General features: G+C 39.1%; 1 protein-coding gene across 1 annotated transcript in view; it reads right to left on the reverse strand.

Moving 5' to 3' along the window:
* Positions 1–25,435, reverse strand: part of DOCK4 (dedicator of cytokinesis 4) — a 577,420-nt gene that overhangs the window by 187,020 nt on the left and 364,965 nt on the right. Inside the window, exons 14-16 of the mRNA XM_069107030.1 lie at positions 17,109–17,233; positions 14,972–15,134; positions 3,501–3,607 (exon numbers count right to left, since the gene is read on the reverse strand). Of these exons, the coding sequence (XP_068963131.1) occupies positions 3,501–3,607; positions 14,972–15,134; positions 17,109–17,233 (395 nt within the window). The remainder of the gene's footprint in view (positions 1–3,500; positions 3,608–14,971; positions 15,135–17,108; positions 17,234–25,435) is intronic.

The following is a 25,435-nucleotide window of genomic DNA, read 5'->3' on the forward strand; positions in this document are numbered from 1 at the left end:
GTGATTAAGGAAGGTCATGATAAAATATTCCTGACCCAAAGAGAGAATTGTGATTTTGAAACAGACATGCACATCAGGGGCTAGAGTGGCCTATATCCGAACGACGATGTCGGTCTCAAGCAAATTTTAAAAGGGAGAAAAGAATCTGAAAACTGCCCAGCAAGTGCCAATGTATACTCTGAAGTCACAAAAGTGATATAAAATGAAGAAGTACATGGAGTCAAACTAAGTAGGGATGAATAGTTGAGTGGCAAATGAACAGTGAGAACCTGAAACAGATTAGGAGAGTAGGAAGTGGAGAGGCAAAACTAGAAAAGGTGAATAAGGATAAATGAAAAATAAAGGTAGGGAGAGAGCAACACAGAAACCTAAAGTGGTAGGTCTAAGAGGAAAGGACCATAGGGATTGTCACATAATTCTTAAGACTGAAAGAAGAAAAGAAAATCCAAAATGCATTAAAGAAAAAGCATGGATTATGTCACAAGACAGGGAACAAGGAGAGGATGAGATGATAGGACTGTCAGGAATTAGGGACAGGGATAAATGAGCTATAAGCATGAAGGAGGACATATCACTGAGGTTGTAAACCAGAGGTCACAATAATGACTTTGGAACCCAAAGAAGCTTGCCCCTTGAACGTTAAAAAACTTACTAAAGAAACAGATTAATCTAGGACTAGAGATTAGTGGGAGGTTCAGCTAAGAAGACAAGGTAGGAAATATGGGAAAATTTTTCATACTTCTAAACATGATCATTCAGAGATGCAGCAGGACCAGTATTGGAGAGTGCTTGCAAATCTCAGCCTAAGCTGGCTGAACAACATGAAACCATACTTATGGTAACCGTCAGTGGTTCATCATGCTACAGTAAAGTTTAGTTATGCACCAAAATTGTCGGTTTGCTGGAAAAGGTAAGGGAAAGAAGAGTGGCAGAGGACAGAGGGATAAATGAAGCAGACAGATTAAGCATTTATTAAGCTCACATTGTATGATAGGTACTACACTAACTGAGGGGAATACAAATACAAGTGAAAAAGGGAAGGTCAGAAAGGAAAGGAAGAAAGGGAGATAAAGGGGAGGATGGATGAAGGACAGGAGTAAATGGGAAGAGTATAGGGTGAGGGAACAAGAGTGAAGGAAAGGATAGGGAGAGGGGGAAAGAGATCTGAGGCAAGAGAAGCAGGGCCTGAAGCCAAAAGATGGATTTTCATGGGACAAACATCTTTCTTTTCTGTCTTTTTTTTTTTAAACATGCTGGATGTCAGAAATGAAGAAGTAATCCATGGTTACGCCACGAGCATTCAATGAAATATGAAATCCTATTTCATCACAAAAGCACTCAAATTAAAGATTTGTTCCTGTGCATGATTAACAATAAAAAGAATGCCACAGTTTCATGGATTTTCTTACAACTCAAAGAAATCTTACTCCTCTGGACACTAAAGGAAGACTGAAGAAAGTCACTGGAGCCAGGATGGAGGCTAGTCTCAATTTTTATTCTACATTTACATAATCTCCTTAGTAAAATTTCTAAATACCTTCTCTTCCCTTGCTCTTTGTTTTTGACATGTAAGAAGGTAATGAATCATTTCTAAAGTTCTGACCAATTATTTTAGAAATACTACAAAACAAAACAAGAAGAGAAATACCTATTGCTTTTCTCTTATTCATTCACTTGCAAAGTGTGCATATCAGGGGGACAAATTTTAAATCTGGAATCTAACTAATTTATCTATTAATGGATTTTAATCAAAAGTGGGTAAAGTTTTAAAAACAATTTGGAATCACACAAGAAAAGTTACCAAACTGTCCATATTCTTTTATTCAGAGATTTTCTTTTTGGGATTATATACCAAGGAGGCTATTGACTACAACAAAAAAATCCATGTGAACAAAAATATTTAGAGATGCAGTAATAATGATTTCTTTAAAATCCAGCAGAATATTCCAACTATTGGAGAACTTCTAAAGAAATTATAGGACATTATGCAATGGAATATTTCTGGAACATAATGAATGACGTAAAAAGAATTAAAAAACATATGGTAAGAGTTGCAAAGAGGGACATAAAACAAATTTAGAAACTAGTATCAAAAGTACAATAGGAAGGAAACAAGAATTTATTTAGGATCTACTATGTACCAAACACTGTGCTGTCTCATTTAATCTTCAAAATAACCCTGTAAGGAGGGTGCCATTATTTCCCGCACTTTACAGTTGAGGAAACTGAGGCAAAAAGAAATTACTTGACCAATAGTGATAGCATTATCACATGTTTTACACTGAATTTGAAGTCAGGTCTTCCTAACTACAGGTCCATCACATTACCCATTACCATCTACCTGCCTAATATATAGCATATAATGATGATTATGAGTCATTACTAAAAGGCAAGAAACTCCTAGTCAGATACAACAGTGAATGGTAGCATCCTCTGTTCAAAGCTAAAGGATACATTCCTCTTTTTCATTTCACAAATGATAAAATAGTTTTGAAAATAATACATTATTTATAAGGGGTTGTTAGATATTTGTTAAAAAATATCTTCTGTATTGAAACAAAATACATAATTTTTTTTAATTTTTGAGAAAAAGTGGATTGCTGGTAATATTTGTTAGGTATTTTCCAGATTGATTTATAGGATCACAGATCCAGAGCTTACCTGGAACAATTGCAGAATTATAGATTTAGATCGGGAAGGGACCTCAGATATCAGTGAGTACAACCTCCTCATTTCATAGTTGAGTAACTTGTTCAAAGTCAACCAGGAAGTAAATGGCAGAGCAGGGATTTGAACCTAGGTATTCTGATTCTAGACTCAGGGCTTTCTGCACTGTGCAACACCGCCTAAAACCTGTTGTAAACTCTTAGAATTAGAAGGGGTCTTAGTTGTCATCTAATCCAGAGACCCAATCCCCAGTTTGGCAGTAACCAGATTAAAATAAATAATGTTAATTTGTGGTTTTCTTTTCTTCTTTTTTCCTTTTGGAGGACAATTGGGGTTAACTTGCCCAAGGTTACAGGGCTAGTTGTGTGTGTGTGTGTGTGTGTGTGTTGTGTGTGTGTGTTAAGCCTTTGAGGCCAGAACTGAACTCAGGTCCTCCTGACTCTGGGGCAGGCACTTTTACTCACTGTGCCACCTAGCTGCCCCCTCATTTGTGGTTTTCTAAGTTAATTTGCAGCTTGCTAGGATCTGTTTCTACTTTGAATTTGATACCACTGATCTAGACCAATATCCTACCCTCAAAATAAAGATAAAACATTAGTACTGTTTTTTTTAAATGATGTTGAATGTAAGATACTTTTACTAAATTCTGTTTTTCCTAATAATCTTTCTGATTAACAACGTGAAAACCTGATATTAGAAAATTTTTGTAACTTTTTTTCCATTTTTCCAAACATTACAAAAGAGAATTATTTACTATGGCATTGCAGAAAGCTTTAATCTACTCTGTTGATTTTACAGTTCGTCACAGGTTACTGAATTCTAATCGACTTTACCTTATGTACGATGAGCTCATGCGTGCCATCTGGAAGGGTTCTACCATCTTCTTGCATCAGAGGAACAAAAGAGAAGCCAAATAACTTTTTCTCACCTTTCTCTTTTGCTGTGTAAAAAAAAAAATTAAAAGGAATTATATACTTAAATAATTCAGTATAAGTAAATACCTATGTATCCAAACTTCATGTTCATGGACACATCATTTTAAAAAACGATCACAGAATCATTAAGAAGAAATGGAGACTACCTAGCTAAACTCTGCCCCCTAGCTGTTGTATGGAGTGGTCGTGACAACAAAAGTAAATGATGTCAATGCCTTGAGGCACGACAAGGTTGGCTGCTGCTAGCCTAGGTTGGGGCATAGAATTTCTCCTTCACTTGGAAACATAAAATGACAATGAAACAGATTGTTGGCAGAAAGACATTATATTTTCATAATATGTTAAGTATGCCTGGAAGCTTCATCAGTTCCACAGTTGGTGTTGCTGTCGAGTCATTTCAGTTGTGTCTGACTCTTTGTGACCCCATTTGTGGTTTTCCTGGCAAAGATATGTAGTGGTTTGGCATTTCCTTCTACAGTCCATTTTACAGAAGAAGAAACTGAGGTAAACCAAGTTAAAAATGACTTGCCCAGCATCACACAGCTAGTAACTGTCTGAGGTTGGATTTCAGCTTGGGAAGATGAGTCTTCCTGACTTCAGGCTCTGGCACTCTATCCATTATACCAACTAGTTGCTCCAGTCATTTAGTAAATGATTTTGAGGCAATATGGATAGAGCCTAAGGACTGGTGTCAAAGACCCTGCTCTGCCGCTTACTGCCTATGTGACCTTGGGCAAGTCAATTAACCTTGCTGGACTCACTTTGTTTATCTGTAAAATGAGAAGGTTGAACTCAATGATCTCTACGTCCCTTTGAAAATTTAAATCTATGATCCTATGATCACTCTAACCAATCTTTGAAGGCCAGAAAGGATCAATGTGTTTTCCAAACATGCCAAACTTACTCCCCAAGATAAAACAAGGATTGGAATATTGTTTTGTGGCCTTGATTCTTCCTTCTCCAATGCATGAGATGTTCTCAGAAGAATGATTCCCAGAGTTATCCTGTTCAAGTTTAGTTGTAGACATAATTTAATTTAACTAGTGTAATAACAACTAACATTTATATAGGGCTTATTATGTGCCAGTCCCTGTGCTAGGTGCTTTACAATGATCTCATTGTGATCCTCACAACCTCCAGAGAGGCAGGTACTATTAGTATCCCCATTTTATAGATAAGAAAACAAAGGCAGAGCTGTCCAGATTTACGCAGTTGGTATCTGAAGCCAAATTTGAACCCAGCTCTTCCTGACTCCAATCCAGAAACTTTATGTACTATGCTACTAGCTGCCTCTAAATATGTACTGAGCACAGTGACAGCTGGGTGAGAATTAAAGATGAGTAAGACACAGCTCACGTTTTTGTTTTTGTTTTTTTACTAATTTAGCAATGGGGATAAATCATGGTCACAGAAAAACATGGCAAATGCATGAGAGACACAAAGTGCTATGGGAGTTCATGAGAGGAAAGGGCTAATATTTGGCTAACAAAAACCAAAACAGACTTTGGTGGAGAAGGGATATTGGAGCTGGATGAGTGAGATTTAAGATAGTAGAAATATAGGTGGAGGATAGTCTGGGTTGAAGGAACATCATGGGCAATGGGACCATGATGGGCCACAAAATTGGAAAAGTGTGGAGCACATTTGGGGGATGTGGAGGCATTCAATTTGGCTTTTGCATAGGTCATGTGAAAGGAAATAACATGAGATAAAACTGAAAAGGTAAGTTAGAGTATGATTATGGAAGGATTTGAAGGCTAAGGAATCATTGGCTCCACCAAGGTCTTGCACTGATGCCTCATGCAAGTTACCTTGGGTTCCTGAAGGCTTTTCTAGCTAAATGCAAGTTCTGTCAACCCCTGCTAACCTGAAAATTATAAGCCCACTGACAAATTCAAGCCTGTGGCCATTTTAGCTAATTCAGAGTCTCTTTGCTCACAGTTTATCTTCACAGAGACCACAAAGTGACGAGTGGTAATCTCTAGTGGAGGAAAAAGCTCCCACCCCTGAAGAAATTATGCATTTTTTAAGTACTACAAAAGCAGGTCATTGAAGATTTTTAAGCAATAGGATGGCATGATCAGAACTAAACATTAGTAAGGATATTCTGACAGCAGTTAGAAGGACAACTTGGCTGGGAAAGAGACCGAGGAAGGAGAGGCCAGCTAAAAGGTTATTACAGTATAGTACAAGGTAGTAAGGGAGACAATAGAAGGTAAGAAGGAATTTCATTTGTGGCAATGAGAATGGAAAGATAGGAGACATGAAGATAGAGGATATCAAACTTGATGAATGAATGTTAGAAGAAAGAGAAAAAGAGAAGTAAAAAGACAACAGTCAATAAATATGTGAGTGAAGTCAGCTCACTGACTGTATGAAGGGCCTTAAAACAAAGTCTAGAGAGGAATCAAGTGTAGTGATTAGAGAACTAGCCACAGAGCCAAGGAGTTTATGGGTTCAAGTCTTCTCTCTGAAAGACATTATTCGAGTCCCTTGACAAGTCACTTAAACTCTCAGTGCTCCTGGTGGTTAAGACTATGAGTTACACGCAGAGCCAAGATGGCGGCATAGAAGCAGGAGAATTCCCTGCATTCCTCCCATAACCACCTCAAATACCTATAAAAATGACTCTAAACAAACTTTAGGGCTATGAAATCCACAAAGTGACAGAGAGAAACAAATCTCCCACTAAAGACAGCCCAGCAGGCCGGCAGGAAGGGTTCATCACAGCACGCTGGGAGCTGAGCCCAGGCCCGCCTGAGCACGTGGTTTTAGCCTCAGGGTGGCCCAACCAGGTACAGCTAGAAGGATGTCAGGAGAGTAGATCACCAGCAGCTATGGCAGTTTCCAGAATTATCAACCCATAAATGCCAAAGTGAAAGGTCAGTATAGACTTTGGGAACAGGAACTATGGGAGTATGGTCTGGCCTCTGCCTCCAGAGGGAGAAGCAGCTGAGGCATGGCTGCCACTACATGGCTGCTTCAGAGCTCCTGGCCTACAGATTGTGGGGGGACCAAGCAACCATTCTAAGGGGTAATTTCTCTTGTTTTAACCTGCTTGGATATGGATTGCTCTGTAGGGTGAAGGTCATAGGGTGTGTAAACAGGTGCCAGAGCTCGCAGAGGCTTTAGAGAGGGCACCCAACTAATAGCTCAAGCAGCTGCGAAAACCCAAGCAATTTGGGTCAAAGCTCTCCTCTCCAGAAGCAGAGTTCTACTGTATCAAAAAGCTCAAAAGTCAAGTAATTGAGTGGTAACATGAGCAAGCAAAGGAAGCAAAGCAAGCACAGCAATCTGACTTTAGACTCCTATTTTGGGGACAAAAAGGATCAAAGCATGGGAAAGGAGGAAGAAAATGAAGTCAGAACTCCTGTAACAAAAGCTTCCAAGAAAAATATGAATTGGTTACACGCCATAGAGGAGCTTAAGAAGGATTTTGAAAACCAAATAAGAGAAATGGAAGAAAAACTGGGAAGAGAAATGAGAATGAATAAAGAAAATCATGAAAAGAGAGTCAACAACCTGATTGAAGAAAATAACACCTTAAAAAATAAACTAACTCAAATGGCAAAAAAGGCTCAAAAAGCCAATGAGGAGAAGAATGCCTTAAAAAGCCGAAATGGAAAAAGAATCTCAAAAGCTCACTGAGGAGAATGATTCCTTCAGAATTATATTGGAGCAAATAGAAACTAGTGACTTTATGAGAAATCAAGATACTATTAAACAGAGCCAAACAAATGAAAAAATAGAAGGCAATGTGAAATATCTCATTGAAAAAAACACCGATCTGGAAAATAGATCCAGGAGAGATAATTTAAAAATTACTGGACTACCTGAAAGCCATGATCATAAAAAGAACCTAGAAATTATCCTTCAAGAAATTCTCAAGGAAAATTTCCCTGATGTTTTTGAACCAGAGGGCAAAATAGATGTTGAAAGAATCTACCAATCACCTCTTGAAAAAGATCCCCAAAAGAAAACTCCAAGAAATATTATAGCCAGGTTTTGGAGTTCCCAGATCAAGAAGAAAATATTACAAGCAGTCAAGAAGAAACAATTTGAATATTGTAGAAACACAATCAGGATAACACATATTCTGGCAGCTTCTACAGAGAGGGCTTGAAGGGCTTACAACATAATATTCCAGAGGTCAAAGGAGGTGGGATTAAAACCAAGAATCACCTACCCAGCAAAACTGAGTATCATGTTTCAGAACTTATCAAAGTTGAACTATTTATGTTCCTACATGGAAAAATGATAATTGTAACTTATGAAACTTTTCTCAGTATGAGAATAGTTGAAGGGAATATAAATGTATGTATATATATATATGTATATGTCTATATAGGAGGTTATATAGGCATATGAATACATATATGAGTATGTATATATATATATATATATATATATGTGTGTGTACAGGTATACATAGAGGGCACAGGACCAATTTAATAGGAAGGGATGATACTTAAAAGATGAAATTGAGAGGTAAGAGAGGAATATAATGAGAAGAGATGGGGAGAGACAGAATGGGGTAAACTATCTCATATAGAAGAGGTAAAAGAAAATTGTTACAATGGAGGGGAAGAACAGGAAGGCAAAAGGGAATGGGTCAACCTTACTCTCATTGAATTTGGCTTAGGGAGGGAATGACATACACAATAAATAGGGTATCTCACCCTACAGGAGAGTAGGGGGAAGGGGATGAGAGGGGGGATGATGAAGGGCAGGGCCAGTTAGGGGGGAGGGAAGTTAGAAGCACGTACTTTTGAAAAGGAACAGGGTCAAAGTAGAGAACAGAACAAGTGGGGGGCGGGATAGGATGGAAGGAAATATAGTTAGTCTTTCACAATATATCCACTGTGGAAAAGTTTTGTGTAGCTACATGTATACAACCTATATTGAAATGCCTATCTTTCCAGTATGGGTGGGTGACAAGAAGGGAAAAAAATCTGGAATTCAAAGTTTTAAAATAAAATGTTTATATATATATATATAATTATTATTATTTACACGCAACTGGGAAATAAGATATACAGGCACATCTTGCCCTACTGGAAAGTTGGAGGGGGCATGGGGAAGCATATAGTAGAGAACAGATTGAAGGAGGGTATATACAGTGGGATCGCTGTTTTGGGGTGGTGGGTAGGGGAAAGATGGGGAGAAAATTTGTAACTCATAATCTTGTGGAGATGAATGATGTAAACTAAAAATAAACATAATATTTAATTTAATAAAAAAGAAAAAAAAGATTGTGAGTTGTAGAGAAAATGCAGACCCACATTGACAGAAGGAGCTTCCACAGTAGAGAGTTGCTGTGTCAAGGAAATCATTGGTCCCATTGCTGTTCTCTTCCTAAGACCATGGCTAAGTGAGGTAGGGACACTGTTTCTTTAGGGTTTAGCAAGTCTTTAGTGACATGGTTCACTACAACCTTGATATTTCACCATTGCTATTGCTCAGTCATTTTTCAGTTGTGTTCAACTTGTGATCCCTAGTGGGGTTTTCTTGGCAAAGTTTTTGCAGTGGTTTGCCATACCCTTTTCCATCTCATTTTCCAGATGAGGAAACTGAGACAAACAGGATTAAGTGACTTTCCCAAGGTCACACAGTTAGTGTGTGAAGCCAGAATTGAAATTGGGAAGATGAGTCTTCTTGACTCCAGGCCTGGCACTCTATCCACTATACTACCTAGCTGCCCCATTTAATCATAGAGTAGAACTCCGTGTAACAAAAGTTATCTACTTCTTTGGGGAAAAGTTCTCACACAATATTCAGCACAATTCTATTAAGCAGTCGTTTTGAAAGGTTGACTTTGGTTAAGAAACACTAGAAAACTAGAGGTGAAAGGAGGTTTTGCTCTAAAAACCAAAATACTAATTTTCCCCCATTCAAGACAGACAGGATCAGAAAGAAATACAAGAAATAAAGTTAACCAGATCCACAAGAGCAAAGCTCTCTGGGGAGATATTTCTATTTCAAATGATATTTTCAGGTATAGAACTTCTGACTTAAAAGGAAAAGATTTACTGAGAAGTGATTTTAAGAATGTGTTCCACCATTTATCATTTTTGTCTTTCATGACATGCATTTAATCCAGATTTTTTTTTATAATAAAGGTATCAAAGTGAGGAAAACTAGCTAAGATATTACATCAAGGTTATAAATGACTTCCTCATATTTACCATCCATTCTTTGAAACAAACAAAATTAAGCAAGCAAATACATTAAAACAGGGTTTTCATTCTGCCCAGTTGCATGAGGTCTCAATAAATGAGGACCACTTGAGGGATGAGGGATAAAGAGGCACTCTTGTTTTCCTTTAGGTAGCATGAATCCAGATTCCTAATTTCTGAATCATTATAAACTTTTTTGCAGCATTATCTCTGTACTTCTTTCCTACCTAATCAGGAGGAAATGATATCCCAGCAAGGTAGAAAATGAAGATGAAAGAGAGTGAATAACTGATGGGGCAAGCTCCTGGAAAAAGATAGGAGGGGATAGAACTGAGGGCACAAATAGTAAGTCAAAGACAAGGGCCAATCCTTCCCTGGAGACAGGAGTGGAGATCAGGATAAAGATAAAACAGAGTTTTGAGGGGTGGTGAAAGGAATATGATTGAATTCACAATGAATAGCTTGAAATTTCTCAGGAAAGCAGGAGGCAAAGACATCTGCTGGTAGGAGGGGAGAGGGGATTAAGAAGAGGTTAGGAATATCATAAACATATCTGCAGTAGAGAATATTAGATGATATGACTTTTTATTGGACCATGTCAGCACTCGTATATGATTACTTTCAATGGCTGTCAGATGCTAAGGCCTGAAAGTGGAGAATACTGGAGGTGATGCATGTCATCCAGTGTAGACTGGTGAGCCAAAAATGGGGATAGGGTAAGTGGTTAAGGGTAGAGTTCTTCCTGGCAGGTTCTACAGAACATGTTCAGATATTCCCTGCCTGGTTCCAATCTAATATGTGGAACTTCAAAAGCCTGTTTTGAAATTTTGGAATACAAGGGGATGGTATTATATGGCAATGAAATCTACTTGGCTGTGGAACTGAATCAAGAGTCAGGAGGTGCTAAGCAGAAACTGGGTTCAAATATAGAAGGGATCACCCCCAGTTTTTCCAAAATTGCAGTGAGCTGCCAGGTGAGGGCTAAGGGGAGAAGGACAGTTGGATGATTTGTCATTCTCCCACTCAAGGAACTCACATTCTAATAAGAGAGACAACATGTACATAAGATATACATAGAAGAGATGGAAATCATCTTAGAGAAGAAACATCAACTGGGGGGCCTAGAAGGGCCTCCTATAGGAGGTAGGATTTCAGTAATCTTAAAGGAATCCAGGTATTCTAAGAGATAGAAGTACAGAGAAGGAGGACTTTAAGCATGGGGACAGAAAATGGAGTATCATAAAAGGGAACAGGAAGAAGGCTACTATAACTTATTTATTAAGTACATGTAAAGGAGAATAGTGTAAGAAAACTAAAAAGTTAGGAAGGTACCAGGTTATGTTTGGCTTTAAAGGCCAAAGGGAAGACTTTTTATTTGATTCTAGAGCTAATAAGGAGCTACTAGAATTTATTGAGGGGGAGAGTGATGTAGTTAGACCCTGGCCAGGATAACAGCAGCTAGTAAGTGTCTGAGGCCAGATTTGAACTCAGGAGAGTGAGTCTTCCTGACTCCAGGGCATGGGCTCTCTCCACTGCGCCACCTAGCTGCACCATCTTTTTGGCAACTATGTAGAAGACATTGGAGAGGAGAGAGGCTTGAGGCAGAGAGACCAAACAGTTATTGCCTCAATCCAGATGAAGCGATGTGGACCTGAATTCAGGGGTGGTCATACGAATGGTAAGAAGGGACTGTGGGGCTGCTAGGTGGGGCAGTAAATACAGCACCAGCCCTGGAGTCAGGAGGATATGAGTTCAAATCCGGCCTCATAAACTTAACACTTACTAGCCAGGTGACCTTGAGCAAGTTACTTAACCCCAAATTCCCTGCCTTCCCCCTCCAAAAAGAAAAAAAAAGGAGTATAAGAGATGCTGTGAAAGGAGAAATGGCAAGATCTGATAATATATTAGATGATAGGAACTCCTTCCTTCCCCAAGTGAAAGTGAATAATCATGCCTGACACTGAGGTTATGAGCTTGGGTGATAGGGAAGGTGGTAGGGCCCTCAATAGTAAAAGAGAAATTAGGAAGAAGGAAAGGTCTGGGGTGGGGGGGGACACAAGGAGTTTTCTTCTTTGTCTCAAACTTGAAACTTCGTCTCTTACTTCTGTACATTTCTATATCCATGTGCTGCTGCCTAATAGCTGCAATGTTCTCCCTTTCTCATTTCTGCTTCTTAAAATCCTCATCTTCCCCAAATCTCCCTCGATTCTTCCTATTGTTAGTAAACTCTGGTAACTGATTGCTATGTACTGCTACCTGGGCAACTTCAGTAGAATGAAGATTCCTTGAGGGCAGAAGCTTTTTCAATATTATCTCTGTAGCCATACCACCAACCTGACTTGCAAATAGTGGGTACTTAACACATCTTCAGTGGACTGAACCAGGTAAGGATTTTCCTTAAACAAAGGCTAGAGGCACATGTTTTCCTTTTATAATCATCATCATCATCATCATCACTGCCATCATGCTGTCATCATAACTCACACTATATAGTGCAAAGTATTTCACATATCTTATCTGATTTGTTGCTCACAACTGTTAAATATAAATATACATGCCCATTTTATAGATGAAAAAACTGAGGCACAAAGGTTAAGTGACTTACTTTTGGATCACACAACTAATACGTTTCTGATGTGGAGATCAAATTTGGCTCTTCCTGGCTCCAAGTCCAGGGCTCCATACACTATGCCACACTCTACCATACTCCTAGTCTCCTCTTAGGGAGTGAGACTGAAATTTTGAAAATGGCGGTTATAGCAAACCAGTTTTCTTTCTTTGGATGTGCTCTGAGATTCTGTAAAGTGTTTGCTCAGGTTTACAAAAAGGGAGATTTGAATGCCAGTAGAACATCAGGGTAAAGACACCAAATGAACAGTTGAAAATATGAGGCTGGGGCTCAGGGTAGAGGTTTTAAGTGGACATATAGACTTGGGAGTCATTTACATGGAGGAGATCATTGAAGTAGAAGACTCTCACCAAGAAACAGTGTTTAAGGGGGGAATCTACAAGGGCATTTTTAGGGGCACATCCACATTTAGTGAGTTTCAGGAAAAAGAAGACCCAGTGAAAGAGACCAAAAAGGAGTGGTAAGAGAGGTAGAAGTAGACCAGGGGGAGTAAAATGGGAAAAAATCCATGAGAAGAAAGAATATAAAAGATGAACAGCATTAAGTGAATCTGCTGTTTATGCTCTCTTTTCCTATAGACTAGATCAGGGACTCTTAACATTGTTGTTATGTTACGGACCCCATTGGCAACCTGTGAAGCATACGGACCCTTCCACAAAATGTTTTTAAATAATTTGAGAAAATGTTTAATTCTGATGAGAGGTTACTGAAAATAAAGATGTATTTTTTTTAACTGTTCAAGTTCATGAACCCACTGAAATCTATCCATAAACCTCTAGGGAAATCTGTGGCTCTCGGGTAAAGAATCCATCTCTAAGAATATGGATTTTTAAATTTCCCTAGTTTTGTTATTTTACAAAAGCAAAATTCATCATGACCATGTGTTTGTATCTACACACACAGACCCCTGGTATATGTCAGGGAAGGCAGGGAGGAATGGACTATAAGCAGAATGGTGTGTGGATTATGAAAACAGAAGAAAATAATCAACAATAATAGCAACAGAAACAAATTACTCAGCCTTCCTGGGTTTTATCTATAAATTCAGGTGTTTGGACAACAAAATTTCTTTTTTTTTTTTGAGGGCAATTGGGGTTAAGTGACTTGCCCAAGGTCACATGGCTAGTTTTTGTGTTAAGTGTCTGAGGCCAGATCTGAACCCAGGTTCTCCTGACTCCAGAGCCAGTGCTCTATTCACTGCGCCACTTAGCCGCCCTGGACAATTAGATTTCTAAAGACTTTTCTAATCCTAATATTCCCTAATTCTATCATTTCAGCTTCCAGAATGGCTAGGGAAAAATTGCAGAGCAATGTTGATGTAGTAGTAGTAGCAATAATAATAATAGTAGTAGTAGTAGTAGTAATGGTAATAGAACTTGTAATAGTAGTAATAACAACTATGTGACATTTTATACTTTCAAAGCCCAATATGTTTATTATTCATTTATCCTCACATTCTCATGAAGTATGTATTATTGTTATCCCCATCTTACAGAAAACCATCTGAACTTGGGTTTATTTAGATGACTTGTCTGAGCTCACCTAGCTCCTAAGTCTCTGAGATGGGACTGGAATTCAGTTCTTTCTGACGACAAGTTCACTATGCACCCTGACTGTCTACTCTACATAAAGCCTATACAAAGCTTACCCATCTAGGCTCTGACTCTCCTAATGGCCTTATACACTGGAAAAGATGCTCATAAAAACCTCAGTAGAGAACACTAATCACCATTGTTGCTGCATGAGCACTTACCTTGGCATCTATAAAATTATGAAGAACTATGCAATACCAGTCTTGTTGCCTTATTATTTTGCACTGAATTTGTTTCTTTTTGTAAGATGTTTGGAGGTACTGGTTATAATAGCATGCATTTATGCAGTGCTTTAAGGTTTGCAAAGCACTTTACAGATATGGTCTCATTTTATCCTCACATCAGCCCTGGAAACTAGGTGCTATTCTAGTCAGAGCCATATATATAGTTCAGTGAAAAGAATGCTGAATCAGCAGTCAGTTTAAATCAGGGTTTGACACCTATTTACTTGTGTGACCTTGGAAAGCCAATAAAATTATCTGGGACTTATTTTACTTATTAATAAAATAAGGAGGTTGAACTAGATTACCTTTAAGGTACCTTGTAGCTCTAAGTCTATGTTTCCAATTATCTCCATTATATAGATGAGGAAACAAGTTCAGAAAAGTTGTATGACTTGCCCATGGTTACACAGCTAATAAGTTTCAAAGATAGATTGAATTCATATTCCCCCACTCCAGAGTATCATTCATTTCACTTTTCCAAACTGCTTCTTGAAAATTCTGGAGTTATCACTCTGTATGACCTGACTGTATATATCTAGTTTTCTCTGAACCCCTCCATAATGTTGGTATTTCCACAGATTGAAAAGTTTGGGAATCTCACCTAGAAATAAAGAACTCCAAATACAGATCCTTTTCACAAAATACTTGCCTTCTTTCTACCCTACCTTGGAACACCCACTCAGTTTACTCACTTTGCAGACTGCCCTGACAAGACAAGCCAATATAATTAATTATACTCAATTCTTACTGGAACAATGTCGGAACTCAAAGCGGATGTGGGCGCCTCTGAATTTATCCACAGGAATGGGGAGTTTCAGAAGCTCAGACCATCTGGGACTGTTGTTGTGGTAAAGTACAAAGGAGTGGAACTCATTAGCTGGGGGCTCACCAGAGCCAAAGGAGATAAAATCCTAACAAAAGAAACAAACAGGTTAAAGACAGCTTCATTTTCAAATTACTTTGAAGTCAGCAGAGCAATTACTTTTCTCTATGTATATGTCTGTTCCCCATGTTCTCCTTTCATGAAAAGTGACCTTCTTCCTTTGTAGGTAATAGCTGCTAGCAAGCAGCATCTGCTTAACCCTAGCAAATAAAGGCTCATTGTTTTAAAAGATGTGTCTCATTTACTCATATTAATCTCGGGATTCTTACTCTTTTTGGTTTCACAAACCCTTTTGGTAGTCTGGCAAAGCCTTTCATTATTGTTGTTGTCACTGAGTCCTTCAGTCGTGCCCGACTTTATGATTCCATGAACCATACCTTGCCCATACTGTCCAAGGGGTTTTCTTGGCAAAGATACTAGAGTGGTCTGCCATTTCTTTCTCCAGTGGATTCAGGCAAACACAGGCTAAGTGACCTGCCCAAGAACACACAGCTAGTGAATATCTGAGGCCAAATATGAACTCAGGTCTTCCTGATTCCAGGCCTACAACAATCCATCCACTAAGCCATCTATCTGTCTCCCTTTGGCTGATAAAGCCTACACATTATTATCGAGAATAACATATTTAAAGGCCTAGGATTTCAAAGAAAATCAATGATACTAAAATAGAATTATCAAAAATTTCATATAAAAATATGTTTTGCATGATTGTACATATATAACTTACATCAAACTGCTTACTGTCTCAAGGAGGAGGAAGGGAAGGGAGGGAGAGGAGAAAATTTGGAACTCAAATTTAAAAAAAGTTAAATTGTCTTTAAATGTAATTGGGGAAAAAATAAAATATTTTTAAAAGTTTTTCATAAGTGTATAGACTCCCGATGAAGAACCCCTATATTAAAAAAGACAATAATGTGTTTGACTAGGAACTTAAGTATGTGTAGTATGTAATTTTCTAAAGGAGATGCTTAAAAATTGATGATGTGCCTCAGTTGGGGAATTAGTAAGAGGTTGGAATAGTTCTATCACATGAACAAGTAACTACAGTCTCTAATCTCATAGGGACTGCTTTTAGGGTTTTAACAGTAATTTGAAGATCTTCCCTTCCCCTTAATAAGCCTAAGGGAATTTGAAGATCTTCCCTGCCCCATAAGAAGCTGAATGTAATCACATGGAGCCTGGGGTGGGGAGTTTGCCAAAGGGTGGAGCAGATCCCACAGGAGGCTGGGAGTCAGAGCAGCTAGAAGGAGGGAAGGAAGAAGATGGCAGGCAAGCAAGCAGTTAGGCTTGTAAGTGTTGGTTTGTGGGACGCCTAAAGGATGGTGTGGCTCTCTGCTGTATTGTGGTATATTAACTTCTATGTTGCTATGATGTATTCAGTTTCCTGGTGTTGGGATCCAGTTCTCTGGTGTCTGAATAAATGTTTTGTTTCTGTCTGCTCTATGGACAGTCTTTTATATTTTGTGATTGAGAACTATGCTGGCATATTTACAGTCACCATCAGCACTATGAATATTGCATGGGCACTACAAGGGTCCAGGTAAATGTTTCTGCCACTAAAGAAACTCTGTAATAAAAAGAGACAGATCATCCTGTCTGTTTGGGAAAAGTACAGAAGAGCAACATCAATAGATTTTTAAAAATAGTTCTTCTGGGTTTACAAAGTTGAGTCAAGTGTCTATCTGTGATAAATGCAGGAGAAGACAGAATGGAGTCAGGGAGAGAAGAAATGCATGCCCCTAAATAACTAAAAATAAGGCATGTTTAAGTAATGCTTGCTATATAAATTGAAACCTGACAACATGAATAAAATACTTTAATATACAATGTGTAATTATGAAGATAAATTGAGGAAATCTTATTTTAACCTTATTTTATGAATGATGTAAATAAAAAAATGCAGAGTTAAAGATGTAGAGTTCTAGAAATCTAAAAACTGAGATTAATTCAAAGCAATGAGAATGAAATCAGTTTGTATAAAAAGAGAAGGGTGACCTCATACCTTTAAGTTCTGGCCATTACTGTCAATGATATACATGGTCACTTCCACATTCCTGGCCACACTCTTCCCTCCTTTCTCAAACTCTCCCCTTTCTATGGTGATATATAAATCATTCCTCATTTCACCTATTAAGAAAAGATAACAAAGCAAAACAAAAGAATGTTAGATGTCACAGAGAGAAGAGGGTTCATATTTACTCTAATAGACACACAATCTGGCACATATCACACCATAGGGAGGCACTCTAGCTTCACTTTAACCATGAAAGATGTAAAACCTAGTCCTCTCTCCCCTCAAATAGAATCTTACATTTATATAGTGTTTTACTACCAAAAACTATATTACTGTGACGAGTTAGCTGGGCAATTTTGAAAAAATAACTACCTTTCTGGGGCTCAATTTCTTCATGTACAAAATTCAATTTAATTCAATAAACATCTCACAGAGGCAGCCAGGGGCCCAGGGCTTTATGCAGTCAGGAAGATTTGAATTCAAAACCAGCCACCTCCTCCTCTATAAAAGAAGGATAATAATAGTACCCTACTTTTCAGGGTTGTTGTAAGGATCAATGAGAAAATATTTGTAAAGAGCTTAGCACAGTGCCTGGCATGTAATAAGTAGTACTTATGTAAATGTTAGCTATTATTATTGTTATTAATTACTAGTATAATGTGACATGCCCAGGGTCACAAAGTTATCCGTAGGTGTCAAATCCAGGATGAACAACGAGGTCTTCTGCTCCCAACACCAGTGCTCTTTCCAATACACTTAACTGCTCTCCAAAGGCTGGCTTGTATCTGCAATGCTGAAAGGTGAATTTCTTGCCTCAACAATTTTACCTAAAAATGACTAGAAAAATATTCCCACATTCCATTTTTCTTCGGATATGTCACAACCCCATTAGCAAGGTGTGACTAAAATAATGAGACTTATGAAGACTGATCTCATTACATTACAATTTGAATATAACAGCTGCTTGATTAACAGTCTTTTTGGTTCTTTTTAAAAACAACCTCATTGCTGCTAGAATGCTGGCTCTTAATTTATATGTAAAAGAAGAGATTTGACCTGGGGTCCCACCCAGTCCTAACATTCTATGATTAGGCTATAGGTAGTAAGATGTAATAAACATTCTGCCATGCAATCATGTCCATTCTAGTACTCTGAGTACCATGAGGCTACAAACAAAAAAGAGAAAAATCTCTAAATTCAAAGTGACATGCTACAGAAAGGGAGGGAGAGGGGAAAATGAAGAAAGAAGAGGGAAGAAGGGAGAAGTAGAGGGAAAGGAAAAAGGAAAGAGGAAGGGAAAAGAGGGAGGGAAAGAGAAAGAGGGGGAGACAAAGAGATAGAGAGCTCACTATTTTTCAGTTGATTATTGAATAAAGGGGTGGCTAGGTGGCACAGTTAATAGAGCACCAGCCCTGGAGTCAGGAGGACATAAGTTCACATCCAGCCTCAGACACTTAACACAAAAACTAGCCGTGTGACCTTGGGCAAGTCACTTAACCCCAATTGCCCTCCAAAAAGCAAAAAAAAAAAAAAAGATTATTGAATAAAGTTAAATATTTGATTATCTCACTTAATCACCTCAACTTGTCACTGGAAAACACAGATACCCAGTAACCACAGATAGGTACATGGCATACACTCACATTTTATTTCAGATGCTCTGTTTTGCCATTTTTCTCCTGACCTATGAGTTCTTGGTGGGAAACTTCCTCTACCAGTGCCAGATAGGCACTTCCTTTGCAATTTTTAGCCATAGAGAGTTGCCTGAGGTATACTTAAAATTATTTGATGGTGAAGATGGACAGAATTTTATTTATTTGTATTCAAAGCAATTGCAACTGTGTGAATTATAATTTTGTAAATGAGCAAGACTCTGCCTACCTGTTACTAGCAATAATGTACTAATGAGAAAGCAAATTATCAGTGTTTTGGGTGTTGGAGTAGCAAAAACAGGGGCACCAGCAAAATCACACAGCCAGGATAGTATTAGTTAGAGAGTGTTGTGGGGTATCCTGATAAATCAGGTGACCTTCTTCCATGAACATCCAGCTTATTCTAGTATCTTCATCCACAACAAAAAATAAAATCCAACTATACCACTCCTATGGTATGAACATGAGTCTGGCTGACCAGGAAACAGATGGCTCATCAATCAGGGAAAATGACCATGTCATACAAAAGAATAAACCATATAGAACAGACCTTTATTGCTAACACAAAAAAGGTGGAGAATAGACTCCAAACTCAGTCAGAAAGGAAATGACAATGACAAAGGAAAAGTCAATGACAATAATACCCTGTGAACTGGCAAATCACATTTCTTTCCTCCGAAATCATTGTCATTTCCCAAAGAAGTGCTTGTGTACTTTCCAAATGTTTTTTTTTCCTTCCCATTTAAAATCTTTCAAAGAAGAGGACTGCAATTTTTACTGTTAGCCTCCTGTTCAGACAGGAGCTTTTACTTCAATACTCCGTAACTGTTGCTAAAGGAAGGTTACAGAACATAGCTTCAGGGCTGGAAGGTATCTTAGAGGCCCCCAAGTCTAACTTCGTCATTTTATAGGTAAAGAAACAGCAGTCTAAATGACTTTCTTAGGGTCCTAGAAGTAAGTGTCCGAGGTAAGATTTGAACGCAGGTCTTCCTGATTCTACCTCTAGTACTGGACAAACCATCCAGAAAATAAGGCATCAGGGGCAGCTGGGTAGCACAGTGAATAGAGCACTGGCCTTGGAGTTAGGAGGACCTGAGTTCAAATTTGGCCTCAGACACAACATAAAAAAAAAAAAAAAAAAGCTGTGTGACCTTGGGCAAATTACTTCACCCCAATTGCCCCGCTTTCGCCCCCCCCCCCAAAAAAAAGATAAGAAAAGAAAAGAAGGCATCACGGTGAGTTTCCAAGGTAAAATTAGCATTGTGTTAGAAATATAGGAGTGATTTAGAAAAAAAAAAAGCACCCCCCAAAAAGAGAATTCAATCAGAAAGAAAAAAAAATGGTAACACAAACCAGACAAAAAAGGAATGTTTCTCTGAATCTGGTTTAATTAAAAAAAAAATTTCCTGTGAATAACAAAAATCATTTCTTTCAGCTTCATATTTAAAGATCTATACATATGTCTCCTTTCAATAAACACATTTCAGCCTTGAGAGTATTAGCAATACTGTTTTCTACATTTTGGCCTAAGTGGTAACTCTTGATCTAATAATTTTGCCACTCAAATCAGTACTTGAAAAAAAATTAAGCACAAATATTATGGCATAAAGGATTGGACTATGATATGCTGGGAAAATCCTCCCTCTAACCATTACAGGCATCTGGATTTCTCTTCACCCTTAAAAGCCCAACTCAAATATCATCTTCTCTGTGTATAAACCCTACCCTGATCCCAGTGCTCCTTATTGAAAGCCCTTACATAAAACTTCATTTGGACCCTTCTTATGCACTTGTGATAGAACTAATATCTACTGGAATTCCTCCCCTCAATATGGATTAGAAAAAAGCCACAAGGTCAGGACTTGAATGGTCTGTGAGTAGGCCAAGACTCAGACTGTCATCCCTTACTATAGGCTTCCCAGTGGCCTCTGGAAGTGTAGATGTGGCTTCCTGATCATTCAGAGGCATAAAAGGTCCCCCACCAGTCACTCTGAAGCACCACACCTTAACCTGCTAAGCAGATAAGCAGGCAAGAGTCACTGGAACCTCACCGAATACCTGCCCTATGTTGCTGTTGTGTTGTTCAGTCATGTATAACTCTTCACAATACCATTTGGGGTTTTCTTGGCCAAGATAATGGAGTGTTCTGCCATTTCCTTCGCCAGCTCATTTTACAGATGAGGAAACTGAAGCAAACAGGGTTAAGTGACTTGCTCAGGGTTACATAGCTAGTAAGTGTCTGAGGCTGGATTTGAACTCAAGTCTTCCTAATATTATCCAGGGCTTTATCCACCATTCACCTCCACTATGTTAGGGCAAAAAACCCGAAAATAAACAAACAAATAAAAACCTCCTTTTGTTTAAAGTTCAATGACTTACGAGTCATAAAAAAGAGTGACTTACATAGGTGTTAAATCTCTTTTACTAGGCTCTAAAGTTCCCAATGATGGGGACCATTTCTTATCTAAACTTATTTCCCCTAAGCATTTAGCAGTGTCTACACACAGTAGACCCAATAAATGGCTATTTTAATATACTTCCTATACTCCTTGAGGTAGGTAAACTATGTATTAAATATTAATGCATTCTTTGAATTAATAAATGAAAAAAACTCAAAAAAAATCTCATTAAGTATTCATTCTATGCAAAGCACTCTGCTAAACCAGGAAAGAAAAAAGTTGCTTTCCTCTAAGAATTCACTATTCTAATGAGAGAAGACAACACTTACAGGAGGTCTCAGTTTTAAGATATATGGAAAAAGACTGTTTTCCTTAGGATTCAGCAGCAGCAAAGTAGATAATAATGCATTTTCTAGAATGTCATTTCCATTAATAAAACTATATGAGATTCTGTTGTTGAATCATTTAAGAGTGCCATTGGAGATAAGAACTCTTTTTTTGGTCTTCCTTAATGTTGACTGTTGAGAAGGTAGTGGCTATGGCACCTGTAAAGGAGGTTGCCAGATTTCATCCCCACTAAGGTTGTTCCTCTGGAAAATGGCTATTTAAAAGAATAAATATGATACAGTATGTAAAACCGATTAATAAGTAGGCATTTATGTGACTCCCACCACTAAAGACCTACTTTGATGCTTCATGGAGGCAAAGAGGTAACCCTGGGTCCCTGAAAACTAGGATATGGACTGAAAGTTCTGGCAAACTGTAAAGCAAACAAGTGGTCCCATGAGCTCCCCTGGTTTCAATTATCTCTCACCCCATGCAAATGAATTTCAGGTATACTTGTCTAGTCGGAACCTATCTAATTTCACCAACTACCTTTTAGATACCTCAAACTAGATAGTTTATAGACAGTCTTAAACTCAGTCATTTCCAAAGCTGAATTCATTATCTTTCTTCCAAATTTTTCCCTTTTCCTAATCTCCTTATTACTAATGAGGGTACCACCATTAACCCAGTTGGCCTCAAAAGCTATATGTTAGGGGTGGCCAGGTAGCACAGCGAGTAAGAGCACCGGCTCCAGTGTTGGGATGACCTGGAGATCAAATCCCGGGCTCAGACACTTAGCACCCACCCAGAAACACCTGGTCGTGTAACCTTGAGCAAGTTACTTAACACCAATTGCTTAGGGGCGGCCAGGTGGCTCAGTGAGTAAGAGCACTGGCTCCAGTGTCGGGATGACCTGGATCAAATCCAGGCTCAGATACTCAACACCACACGCAGAAATAACTGGACATGTAACCTTGAGCAAGTTACATAACCCTGATTGCTTTAAAAAAAAAAAAAGCTACATGTTAGACTCAACTCCTCACCATCTCTTTCACTCCCTACATCCAATCAAATGTTAACTCCTGTTGTTTCTACCCTTTCTTTTCTTTTCTGCTTTTTTTTTGGGGGGGAGGCAGTTGGGGTTAAGTGACTTGTCAAAGGTCACACCGCTATTATATAAATTTTAAGTGTCTGAGGCCGGATTTGAACTCAGGTCCTCCTGAGTCCAGGACCGGCACTCTATTCGCTGCACCACCTAGCTGCCCTGTTTCTATTCTTCCAACATCTCTCACATATGTCCCCTTCTCTTCTTGGACACTGCTAGCATCCTACTGCTGGTCCTTATCACTTCATAACTGGACTATGGGAAAGCCAACTGAATGGTCTCCCTGCTGCAACTCTCCCCAATCCAATCAATCCCTACTCAGCTGTCAAACTGATTCTAAAGTACAGGTCTTCCCACATCACTGTGTTTGGCACCTCAAAATATCATATCATTTGAACCTAACAAAAACCCTTGGAAGAGGGTACTAGTATCATCCCCATTTTACAGTTAAGGAAACTGAGGCAATAAACAGAAGTTAAGTGATTTGCCCAGGGTGACACATATAGTTAAGTATTTGAGGCCACATTTGAACTCAGATATTCCTAACTCTAGGCCTGGCTTGCTATCCCACTCTCTCACCTACCTGTGTGGATTCCCTTTGACCTTTAGAATGAAATATGAAACCCTGTTTGGCTTTCAAAGCACTTCTTAAGCTGGTCCCTTCCTACTTTATGATCTTCTGACACCTTACTCCCCTCCACATTCTCTGTGTTCCAGCACACTGGATTCCTTGAAATCTCTCACACACAACACTCCAACACTGGATTCCATGCATTTTCTCTGACTGTCCCACATGTCTGAAGCCTCCCCACCTCCAATCAAGTCTCAGATACCAACTTTTGCAAGAAGCCTTTTTTCTCGTCTCCTGAATCTCACTACCTTCTCTCTGAGACAACCCCTAACATTTTTAGACACAGTTGTTTGCATATTACCTCCCTCACTGGACTATGAGCCTAAAGTAGAAGCTGGTTTTGCCTTTTTTTGTATTCCCAGTTCTTAGCACAGAGCCTGTCTGTCACTTAGTCACTCAATAGATGTTAGCTGAGGGGGCAGAGTCAAGATGGTGGAGTAGAAGCTGGACCTCTCTGTGGCTCTGGCTTTCACCTTCCCCAATCAATGTAAAAGGGGATTCTAAACAAACTTTGGAGCTGCAGAACCCACAAAATGACACAGAGAAGCTAACCTCCTGTTGAGGACAGCCCGGCAGGCCATCAGGAATCAGCCAGCGCAGCGCTCTGGGAGCCGAGCCTAGGCCTGAGTGAGCCAGAGGTTTTAGCCCCAGGGTGGGCCTGACCAACCACTGGCCAGAGGGATTTCAGATCAGCAGCAGCTGTGGCCATTTCCAGATTCATCAACACATAGATGCGAAGGACAAAGTGAGAGGTCAATGCAGTCTGGACTTTGGGACCAGTAGTTGGGAGAGCTTTGGCTTTTGCCCCCAGGGCGAGAAGCCGCTGAGACACAGGACACAGCCAGCACCACGTGGCAGCTTTAGCTCCTGGCCTACACAGTGTAGGGGGACCAAGCTACCAGTCTGAGGGGTAATCGCTCTTGCTTTAACCTGCTTGGATCTGGATTGCAGTATAGGGTGGAGGTCCTGGGGTGTGTGACTAGCTTGCCAGAGCATGTGGAGGCTTCAGAGAGGGCACCCATCTAATACCTCCAACAGCTGAGAAAACCCCAGCGTTTGGGACGAAAGCTCCCCTGTCTGGTGGCAGAGTCCTACTGTGGAAAAAAGCCCAGGGGTCAAGTGACTGAGGGGTAACATGAGCAGGCAAAGGAAGCAAAACAAACAGAAGACTCCAACATTAGACTCCTATTTTGGGGACAAAAAGGAGCAAAGCATGGAACAGGAGGAAGACAGTGAAGTCAAAACTCCTGCACCAAAAGCTTCAAAGGAAAATACAAGCTGGTTACAGGCCATAGAGGATCTTAAGAAGCAGATAAGAGAAGTGGAGGAAAAATTGGGAAGAGAAATGAGAACGAGGCAAGAAAATTATGAAATGAGAGTCAACAACCTGACTGAGGAAAATACCACCTTAAAAAACAGAGTAACTCAAATGGCAAAGGAGACCCAAAAAGGCAATGAGGAGAAGAATGACTTAAAAAGCCAAATTTGCCAGAAAGAAAAAGAATCTCAAAAGCTCAATGAGGAGAATTGTTCCCTCGGATTTAGATTGGAGCAAAGGGAAGCTAGTGACTTTAAGAGAAATTAAGATGATGTTAAACAGATAAAAAACAAATGAAAGAATAGACGGCAACGTGAAATATCTCATGGGAAAAACCACTAACCTAGAAAATAGATCCAGGAGAGATAATTTAAAAATTATTACACTACCTGAAAGCCATGATCAAAGAAAGAACCTAGAAATCATCCTCCAAGAAATTCTCAAGGAAAATTGCCCTGTGTTTTAGAAACAGAAGGCAAAAGAGAGGATTAAAGAATCCACCAATCACCTCCTAAAAGAGATCCCAAAAAGAAAACTAGTAATATTATAGTCAGGTTCTGGAATTCCCTGATCAAAGAGAGAATATTACAAGCATCCAGGAAGAAACAATTTGAATATTGTGGAAATGCACTCAGGATAACACAGGATCTGGCAGCTTATACATTGAGGGATCGAAGGGCCTGGAATAGAATATTATGGAGGGCAGAGGAGCTGGGTTTAAAACCAAGAATCACCTACCCGGCAAAACTGAGTATCATCTTTCAGGGGGAAATATGGTCATTCAGTGGAATAGAGGACTTTCAAGCATTTTTTCTGAAAAAACCAGAATTGAATAGAAAATGTGACATCTAGATAAAAGAAGCAAGAGAAGCTTGAGAAGGTA

This window comes from Petaurus breviceps, unplaced genomic scaffold (genome assembly GCF_028583685.1).
Source record: "Petaurus breviceps papuanus isolate PSGF00001 unplaced genomic scaffold, PetGlider_PUasm1.0 84, whole genome shotgun sequence".
NCBI lineage: Eukaryota > Metazoa > Chordata > Mammalia > Diprotodontia > Petauridae > Petaurus > Petaurus breviceps.